The following is a 10,793-nucleotide window of genomic DNA, read 5'->3' as shown; positions in this document are numbered from 1 at the left end:
TGAATCAGGGTGCTAATAGAAACAATCTCAAATCTGTTATTCAGTTCAAGTGTCAGTTAAGAAAAAAAGATCTCGACTGCTTATAAAATATAACAAAAGAAAGGGATTGTAAATAGAAAAATAAAATATGCAGAGGAAAGAAACATTGCTTTAAGATTCCCACAGATCAAGAGAAGACAGATCAAGTAAGAGACATCACATTCTTTTGCCTGCCTAGAAATCTTTTAGCATCTCTTCCTAACACATCTACTTTTTAGTTTTCTTTAAAAAAGCACTCCAATAAGTTTTGCCTACTAACCAGGATCTTAGTGTCCAGAATAGTGTATGTTATGAAGAGCTCCACTGAGAGATGGTGATAATTAATAGGAAGGGAGACATCCAGGGCCAATATGGGTGCACTCAAGTCAAGTCTTATGAAGGTGGCTGTCACCATTCACTCAAATCTTAGGACTGGCGGTCCTTTGTTGGTATCATCTCCTCCCCCCTTAGCAAGTCTAAGACTGGGATCAAAGCTATTCTTTGTCTCCCTAAAGGATATGGTGTACAAGAAAATGACAAGTGAGAACAGAGCTTCTTCCATTTTCAATCCTGTTAAAAAGCTAACATTGTTGTGAGTAAAAAATAATAAAAAAAAATAGGTGACCATTTTTATTTCATCTTTACAGTGATATGGTAGCAATACAAGGAAAATGATGAATACCCTTGCTGAAGGTATCCTGGTCCCATCTCTTGCCAGAGGGCTCAGTTTGGAGAAAAAGAAAAGGGATTTTTTTTTGTTTGTTTTTGGCTGCAGCTTCGGTAAACAACGAATGACAAAATACATTGCAGAGATGTCTCTGAGAGAGATGATGACTCCGAACACAGAATACACCACACCACATTCATTGACAAAGCTTGACAAATGATTCACTGCATCCTATCTCAGAGGAAGGAAAGAAAGAAGTCCTAGTGTCACCAGAAAAAACAAACGAACGAACAGACCAACGAACCAAGAGAATGAAAACAACCAACATCAAACTGAGGGGATCCTCCACCCCGTCTTCTACAGAATAGAAACATCACGTTTGCTTATCAAACAGCAGCTGCGTTATTGCTCTATGTATCGGAATCAATTAAGAAACTCATAATAGACGACACGTTACAAACTTAAGGTTCTTTGGTGAAGAATGAGAGAAACCAGTATTTGCACGTCAAAGAAAAACCTTGTCCCGGCTGGCTTGGACTCTTATCTGTTGATGCGCTGGATGCGTTCGCAGAGCAAGGAGAGGTACTGCGTGAGTTTCACCATGGCAACGATGGCCACCCCACCAGTCATCATGCACGTGGGCCAGAAGAGTGAGTGGAACAGCACGTTGGAGCTGTAGAGTTTGGTTAAGATGACGTTCTTTTGGATGCCAGACGGGTCAGAGAAACAGGAGAAACGTTGGTACTTCCTGAAGTTCTCCATCACCACATTCACCATGGACAGAGACTCTTCGAAGTTCTTGCCACACTTGGGGATGTAAGAACACTGTGGAGAAACGGAGGGAAGCTCATTGAAACACATTATTTCCTCCCACACCCCATCCTTTGCCTGATTGTACAAGTTAAAAACATTGGGATTCAGGAGAGCCTCTGCTAAAGACTTGCTTCTGTGAGTAAATGGGCAAGTCGTTGACCTTGTTCAACTCCCTATATGTCCAGGATAAAATCTAAATTCTTCTGTTTGGAATTTAAAATCCTTCACAATCTAACTTGTAAATTTCCAATCTGATTCCATGTTGTTCCCCAGCGTACATTCTACATTCTAGTCATCTTGCTTTACTTTCTGTTCCCCTTCCAAAACACCCCGTTGCCGTTCTCTGTCTCCATGCAGAAGCTTCTATCCTCTGCTTTTTGGAAGTTCTAACTCTCTTAAGGGCTTAGGTCAATTGCTAATGCTTTTTGGGATCTTCCTCAGTTACTAGTGTTCCAGTACTCATCTTTTCCTACTCCATGAAAATTATTCTCATTTATTTTGCATGTGTCTTGTATATATGTTTTTGTATTTCTTGTATATCTATTTATCTTATCTAATGTTTCAGTACCCGTCTTTCCCTATTCCCTGAAAATTATTCTCATTTATTTTTCACGTGTCTTGTATATATGTTTCTTTATTTCTTGTATATCTATTTATCTTATCTAAATATCTTATGTATATATATACATGTGTGTATACATGTACATATATGTACATATAAACGTATTGTATACATACATATGTAAAATCTCATGCATATATATATATATATATATATATATATATATATATATATATATATATATATATATAAAACATAGCTAGGTAGTGTAGTGGATAGACCACTGGGGCTGAAATCAGGAAGACCTGAGGCCAAATTTTATGCTTCCTAACTATGTGATCCTGAGCAAGTCATTTAACCCCCCTTTCCTCAGTTTCCTTCTCCATAGAATGGGCTTATGGGCAGCACCTACACTGCAGAGCTGCTGCAAGTATCAAATGAGACAATAATAATTGTAAAGTGCTTAGCAAAGTGCCTGACCCCTAGTATGCACTATAGGAATGTTAACCGTTATTATCTTGATTTACATATTGGAATACATGTTATATCTCTCCAGGAGAAGGTGAGCTTATTGAGGATAAGACTGTTTTGATTTTGTCTAGGTATACCTGGCATATACTATAGTGCCTTATATATAGTGGGAGCTTTGTAAATGCTTGTTGAATGTATAATTGAATTTCTCTGTCTCACATTCTTCATCACTCTATAATGAGAGGAGATTAAACCAAGAGATTTCCTTGATAACTTCTTTTGAATGAGCTTTCAGGATAATGTTTAGAACATGAGATGAGACCTTCTTTCTACAAAGTATGGCTATGACCATTGTTAAGAAGGCAAAGATAGTGCCTGCGTTTCCAGCTGCCCTCAGGTGATTTGGTAGGAAGGAGCAGTGAGGGACTTAAGAGTAGGACATAAGAAGAGAGTGGAAAAGCATCCATTAAGTATTTTCTATGAAGTAGCTGGGACCTGATCACTATATAGCCAACCTTAGAGTTAGGATCCTGCATCTTCAGCACACTGACTGAGTGACTCTGGGCAAGTCACAATCTTTGAGCCCTCTAGGCAATGCTCTAAATTTCAGAGAAGAAGCTGACCTCCTTTGTTCAAGGAGATTCCTCATCCAGAAGTTTCCTACATGGGTTAAATCACAATTCTGGTACTTGTACCTACCATGTGCCTAGTACATAGCTAAATTCTAGGGTTACAAATAGAAAAATGAGACAGATTCTGTTTGAAAACAATTGCCATTCAAAATAGGGGAAATAATTGCACATAACAGGTAATGACATCTGATAGACCTTTGGGATCATTAGAAAGCTGTATCCCTCACCAAGTTCTAGAGCAGAGTAGGTCTCTGGCTTATCTTTAGCTCTCCAGTAGGGTGGGGCAGGGAGGACAAAATCCGTATCCAACTAACTGTTCAGTGCCTGGTGGGAACTGGGCAATAGGTGTGGGGGAGAGGAAAGTCTGGTTCTCCAACACCTACTCCTTCAGGATCCTTAGTCCATCCACAGTGGGCAGTGGGTAGTCTGAGTGAAGGGAGAGAGAATTTTGCTCTCTCTGGTCATTCTGGGTTTTTGGACCACTTGTTTGGTAAAGGGAAAATAAGAATTATACTTTGCTCCTTGCTAATATTGGGAGTTTTTCAGACAGTAGAAGCCTGATAGAAAAGGAAGTGCTTGTTCAACAGGCCCAAATTCTGTTTGTCTTTTAGCTGAAATCTAAAAGCCTGGGAGGGTCTCTATAAGATACTAAGAAAGAGCCCATCAAAATCTTGTCTTGACACCCACGTTTATTTCCTTTCCAAGGAGAGAGTATGGATTACTAAGAGTATATCCAGTGTTTTCAAGATCTCTTTCTAGGCTCTTGAGAATAATATGCACATTCTACATTTTCTGTAGCATTTGTTACCTTGTGTGTTTTTGTAGGAACTGAAGAGCTTATTCTCTACATGTGTGGAAACTAAATACAAACATATTCAGAAATTTCACAGAGTACATTTTCTGCATTAAAGATTCTTGATTCTTCAGGTCACTTCCCTCAGATTGAATTTACTTCATGTGAGTTTAAAACTTAGATACTCCTGAACTCTGGGTTACATGTAAAATGGGTGTAATTATTTGGGCCCTTACATATTGAAGATTCAATCAGATAATATGTGTAAAATGCTATTTAAATGCCAGCTATTATAAAGCAATACTAGTGTCTAATTCATTCTTTAACACTAGCATCTCTATTGTTAGAATTTCTAGGAAATAATTCTGTTCTAAAATGCTCAAAATTTCAGGTAAAAAAAATGGGTGTCATATAAGAGGTCTGCCTTCTGGCTGTTGATTTAATTCACATCTTTCCAAATTAATACTTTGTCACTCGGGGGTGTTTGGTTCTTTCTTTCCAGTCATCACCAGCTGAGTAGAGAATCATGGCACGTGAGAACATCTTTGAGATGATGTGGTTTAAGGCCCTCGTTTTGACAAGTAAGCAGAATGAGGAGCAGAGATAGGAAGTCCAGGGTCACATAGTAAATTAGCGTTACAGGCAGGCTTGGAATCCAGGGTTTTGGGTCTGATTCTCATTCTGCTATACTACAGGCCAAGGACAATGCATGACTGGGCTAAGAGACAGCTGGACTGGGAGTCAGAGGCCTTAAACTTGCAACCTCGTTCTGTTGCTGCCGGCCTGGTATTAGCACATCAGTTAATCTCACTTTTCTCACTTGTAAAATAAAGGGGTTGAACTGCATGACGTCTATGATCTCTTCCAATTCTAGGATCCTAAAATGTCAAAGCAACCAAGTTTAAAGGCAAAAATTAGACATCTGACTGGTTGTTTTAACAGTTTCATGGAAGAATAACTTGGGTTCTGAATTGACTTTTCATTTAGCCCTTGGGGTGATGGTAATTTATTTTTTGTATCACTTTAGAGGGTAAGTCCAATTTCCCTGGTTGGCTGCTTCCAGTTGGCCATTTAGAGTGGACGCTTCCTGGTGAAAGCTAAAGAGTATTCCCAAGACCTATGGAGAGCAGTTAATGAACCTCTCCACAAAAAAGTGATCTGTTGCTGTTAGCATAGCCCAGATGAGCAATAGGGCAAGGTAAGAAATATTTAACTCAACTGACATGAGCCTGAAAAGCTCTACCTTTTTATTTCACTTATTTCTCTCTGATTCTATCTATCTCTTTCTGTCTCCATCTCTTTCTCTTTGTCTGTCCTCTGTCTCATTTCCCCCCATCTGTCTGTCTGTCTTTCTGTCTCTATTTCTGTCTTTATCTCTATCTATCTTTCCAGCTCTCTTTCTCTATCTGTCCTTTGTCTCCTGTTTCCCTTTTCCTTCCTCTTCCCTTCCCTTCTCTCTCTCTCTGTCTCTCTCTCTCCTCTCTCTCTCTCTCTCTCTCTCTCTCTCTCTCTCTCTCTCTCTCTCTCTCTCTCTCTCTCTCTCTCTCTCTCTCTCTCCTCTTCTCTCTCTCCCTTTTTTCTCTCTCTTCCTTTCTTTTTCTCTCCTTCCATCTCTCCTCCCCTCCTTCTGTATTTCTGTTTCTGTCTGTCTATTTCTATCTTTCCAGTTCTCTGTCTCCCTCTGTCTCTTTCTCTTTTTCTGTCTATCCTCTGTCTCCTGTTTCTCTCCTTCCCTCCCTTTCCCCCTTTCTCTTATTTCTATCTGTCTTTCCATCTCTAGGTCTTTTTCCATCTTTTTCTCTTTCTGTCTCTGATTGTCTTCCTGTCCTCTATTTGCTGTTCCTCCATTCCTATATCTTCTCTCTCTCCCCCTTTTCTCTCTTTCTTCCTCTGTCCCTCTCTTCCTCTCTTTTTCTCTCCTTCCCTCTCTCCTCCCCTCCTTCTGTATTTCTGTTTCTATTTCTATCTTTCCAGTTCTCTGTCTCCCTCTGTTTCTTTCTCTTTTTCTGTCTATCCTCTGTCTCCTGTTTCTCTCCTTCCCTCCCTTTCTCCCTTTCTCTTTTTTTGTCTATCTCTTATTTCTATCTGTCTTTCCATCTCTAGGTCTTTTTCCATCTTTTTCTCTTTCTGTCTCTGATTGTCTTCCTGTCCTCTGTTTGCTGTTCCTCCATTTCTATATCTTCCCTCTCTCTCCCTTTTTTCCCCTTCTGACATTCTCCTCCTTCTCTTTTAATATACCTCTGCCTTTCTTTTGCCATTATCTTTTTTATTTTCCTCTTCTCTTCTGTTCTTTAACAATTGGTCATAATATACTATTTTGAATATAAGGGATAGACTCACCCTCCTCCACTTCAATTAGCAAGATGCTCAACACTACTGTCTTTATCAGGTGGAAACAGCACTTATTATATTTACTGAATCAAATCTCACGTTCCTGTTTCTTAATTTTAAAGGTAGATTAATTAAGTATTCTATGTTTTTCTAAGAAGAAAATATTATTTTTACTTGTGTATTCCTTGATGTCTTCTCCTTCTTTGGATTGGTGAGAAAAAATGTTTTCTATCCCCTGCCTAGTCTACAAAATGCCAAAAAAATTTTCCTTTCCTTTTTTGAACTAACTATAAAATGATGAAGTGAGTTTGTGGGTTAGGCATGAAGATTTTGTGGCCTTAGCATGAACCATCATTATATATAACTATAGTTTTAAATATAGTTATGTATATTTATACACACACACACATATATATATATATGTATAGTTATATATAAAACTATAATTTGTGGGCCCAAAGATAAAAAAGATTTTTTTTGCTTTGTGATCAGGATACTTTTACTGGTGTATAGCTTCTTACAGAAGCTACTCAAGAGAAAACTCTGTCAAAGCATGTTGAAGCAGGATTTTCAACCTAGTCTACACAATGCCAAATGATTTTTCCTTTATTTTTTTTCCTCTGAACCAACCATAAAGTGATGAGGTAAGCCTGTGGGTTAGGTATAAAGATCTTGTGACCATAGCATGAACCATAGTTAATTTTGTCCTATAGTTTGTCGGCTCAAGGATAGAAAAGATGTTTTTTCCTTTGTGGTCAGGATGCTTAATTTTATTGCTGTAAGGGGCTACTCAAGAGGAAACTGTCAAAGAATGTTGAAGCAGGATTTTCAATCTATCGTCTTAAAGAATTGCCCCAAATCACAGTCAGTCTATTTCAGGGGTGGGAGATGAACCCACGTATTCCAATTTTGAAGGCTAATTCTATTTTCACTATACCATGCTTCCTGGAAGGGAAAAAGTGCTGGCTTTGGTTGCTCTTTCCACTGGCTTTCCTGGTGGGGCCGAGGGACCGTTGGTCCCATGGAGGGGCTTGACCTTTATCAGCAAGATCTCCCCTTCATTGGGCCAGAATAAATGCTGAGCACTTTGCTTTTGATCAGCAGCAACACATTCTAGGAAGTATATTCTATCTTAATGTATCTTGATTCTAACCTTAACACTTATAAAGCCAACATCTATTAAACGCCTTCTGTGCCCTACAAGGCAGCTAGGTGGTACAATGGAGAGAGTGACAGCCTCTTTCTGAGTTAAAATTTATCCTCAGGCACTTCCTAGCTGTTTGATCCTGTGTGAAGCACAGTTTGCTTCAGTTTTCCCATCTGTAAAATGAGCTGAAGAAGGAAATGGCTAAACTACTCTAGTATCTTTGGCAGGACAAGCCCACATGGAATCACAAAGAGTTGGATGTGACTGAACAATTCAACTATGTGTCAGGCACTGTGTTAAGTTCTGGGTAAAATTTAGAAAAGCAAAAGACAGTCCTTGCTATCAAGGAAATCTCGGTCTAATGTCCATTAATCAACTAAAGATATAGACGTATCAGTAGCCAGGAGGCTGGGTTAGCTAGAGCAGTGCCGGGGGCTTTTGCATCCAGGGCCATCTCTAGTCATTCCAATCTATATCTGGCCACTGGACCCAGATAACTCTGGAGGGGAAAGTGACTTTGCATATGGCCATTCCCTACTTAAATCCAACTCACTTATAGTTGTATGTCATGGTATCACCTCCCTGATGTCTTGGTCCTCTTAGAGAATAAGGAAAAGTAGCAGCACAATAACTACAACATCATTTGGCAGCTGGGGACCTGAAAGCACCTCTACAGGGATCTAGTTTCTCATGAAATGCAATTCAATTCAAATGAATTAAAACTCTTTTATTAAATGCCTACTGTATGCTAGGTACTATAGATAAGAACATAAAACTAAAACCATTCCAGCTCTCAAAAAGCTTACATTTTACTGGAGTTAAGAACATATGGTTAAAACTAACCATTGACTATTTGATCTTCTTGGCTGAGATAAACATTTTCTTTCCTTCTGCAGTGTTTGGAAGCAGTCCAGTTAGATGCTTGCTGGGGACAGATGGGACAGAAGTAGCCTCTGGGGAAGTTTGGAGTTACCTTTTTTTAATCTGGCTTCTGTCCCTGCAGATTTTTATTCAAGAAGATTAAAAAAAAACCCTAAAGAGTTGTGTTTAGGAAAGGTCAACCCTTTACTGCCAATTTAGATAACAAATCCATGGAGACCTTTTCCAGTTTGGGGCTGGGAGAGTTTATGAGCAAAACCTCCCTTGCAATGGGGTTCTGGGTCATCAAAAGACCTCTAGAGTTAAAAACAAAATGAAACTTCATTAAAAGTAGTCCTTTTTTCACCATTCTCTTCTGAAATGGTTGAATTATTTTTTAAAAAAAAGTTTAAAAAAGGTTTTTTTTTAAAAATGCTTGAATTATTTTTTTTAAAAAGAGGTAGAGCAAATGATGGAAGTGTTAAAGTCAGGAGACATGAAGTTGAATCTTGCCTCAGACATCCGCCAGCTGTGTGACCCTGGGCAAATCACCTCCCCCTGTGCCTCAGTTTCCTCATCATAACATAGAGATGATAATAGCACTTAACTCACAAGGATTGTTGTATCAAATGAGATAGCCTATGGTACTTTCCTAACTTTAAAGTACTATGTAAATATTAGCTAGCATTGATATGATATGCTCTAGCTTATTAATTATTATATTATTATGGATATTACCTATCTATAAATTGAGTATTGTGCTGATCAGAATGGAAGACAATATAGGCAGAGGACTATCTGTAAGACTGACCCCTCTCTAGTCCTGCATATCATGGCCCTCTAGGCCACTTGAGATTTCATGCGTCCTTTTGGGTCCATAATATACTCTTGGCCCAGCAATCAGATTCCTTCCATTCGCTTCTGAAAGTGGCTGAAGTTGTTTCTACTTTAAATGTCTTCCAGGTGGACTCAGCCACTCTGAATGCTATTTGCTTAGAGATTTTGAGAAATTGCCTGTTGTAATTTTGAGGGGATAGAATGGGATGTACTTTCTGGAGGCAAACTCCATCTGTTTGTAAAGTTGTAAGTGAATAAGTGAATAGCCTCTTAAAAAGGAGAGGTGGATAGCACAGTGCTTAGAACATTGAGCTTGGAATAGGGAAAATTCATTTTCATGAGTTCAAATGTGGCCTCAGATATTTACTGGCTGTGTGACTTTGAGTAAGCCACTTATCCTGTTTGCCTTATGTTCCTCATCTCTAAAATGAGCTGGAGAAAGAAATGGCAAACCACCAAGTATTTTTACCAAGAAAATCCCATGAAGAGTTGGGCATGATGGCAATGACTTATTAAAAAGAAGTTTGCTGTGATACTTAGAATCATGAATCATGGAGTCAGGAAGACCTGGATTTGATTCTCACTTTAATCCCTTGTGAACTGTGTGATCCTGATCATGTCACTATTCTAATGAGCCTCAGTTTACTCATCTGTAAAAAGGGGAGAATAATTACAACACTTATCTTACAGATCTGTCCTAAAGATTGAATGAAATACTTTAAATAAAATACATACAAACCTTAAAGAACTATATTCATAGAATTCTTAATAATAAAAAACTTCATGGTATGACAAAAAGTGTATTTGAATTATACTAAGTGGATTATTGAATGACCACCAGCCTCTTCTCCTTTTTTATAGTAGCTCATTTTACAGATGGGGAAACTGAGACAAGGGAAACAATAGTTTTTGACCCAGAAGGGACTTGAGAAACCATCTAGTTAAATCCTCTCATTCTACATAGGAGGAAATGTTTTAGCAAGGAAAAGTGACTCACTCATACTCATCATAAGCAACAGATTTGGGATTTGAAGTCAGCTCATCTGACTCCCAAGTCTTGTACTCTTTCCACAGACTCTTATCAGTAAAATGGAAGCATCTATGGGAGGGTGAGGGTAGAGAGGACAATGTGATGGAAACCATCTTTGGAAGTATAGGATGAAGAGAAATATAGGCAGAATTGTAGTTGGGAATTTTTGTACCAGGGACCAGAACGGCAGGTGGGAGACAGAGTACCAGGGCTGAGGAAGTGTACCCAAAGCCAATTGATGGTTTCTAGCCAAAAGGCTAGTTTGCTGCGATGCTAGCAGCTGCTTGGCTAACAAGGGGAAGCATGTTGACCATGCTACTATATATGCCATCTAAAATCTGGCATTCTAGAGCAAAGCCCCAGCTGTACCACCCTGGTTATGGCTCTGAGTACTCTGTCTTGTTTTCTCTCTAAAGAGGTCCATAGAGGGGGGAATGCTTCAGATTTCCCACAACGTTTCCTTTAGGAGGGAAGGGGCGCTTTGGAGAAGAAAACTTTGTGTTCAGATTTGAGTGATGGCTAGACAGCCTTCCGGTACACAGGAGTCTCGTTTTCTTTCACCTCTCCTGACTTTTAGCATTCTATCAGCATTTTTCCTGCTTTGAATCTGTTTTTGAAAGTTACTTGGTTTCTC

The 10,793-nt window shown here is 39.0% G+C and overlaps 1 protein-coding gene across 3 annotated transcripts in view; it reads right to left on the bottom strand.

Annotated features, from left to right (window-relative positions):
- Positions 1-635: 635 nt before the first annotated feature.
- Positions 636-10,793, bottom strand: part of KCNMB2 (potassium calcium-activated channel subfamily M regulatory beta subunit 2) — a 289,661-nt gene continuing 279,503 nt past the window's right edge. For all 3 annotated transcript variants that reach the window (XM_074298232.1, XM_074298231.1, XM_074298230.1), the window contains exon 5: positions 636-1,510. In XM_074298232.1, coding sequence (XP_074154333.1) covers positions 1,226-1,510 — 285 coding nt within the window. In that variant the 3' untranslated portion in view covers positions 636-1,225. The remainder of the gene's footprint in view (positions 1,511-10,793) is intronic.

The sequence above is a fragment of the Sminthopsis crassicaudata genome, chromosome 3 (genome assembly GCF_048593235.1).
Source record: "Sminthopsis crassicaudata isolate SCR6 chromosome 3, ASM4859323v1, whole genome shotgun sequence".
NCBI classification, from domain to species: Eukaryota; Metazoa; Chordata; class Mammalia; order Dasyuromorphia; family Dasyuridae; genus Sminthopsis; species Sminthopsis crassicaudata.
This window is presented reverse-complemented; position numbering and strand designations above follow the sequence as displayed.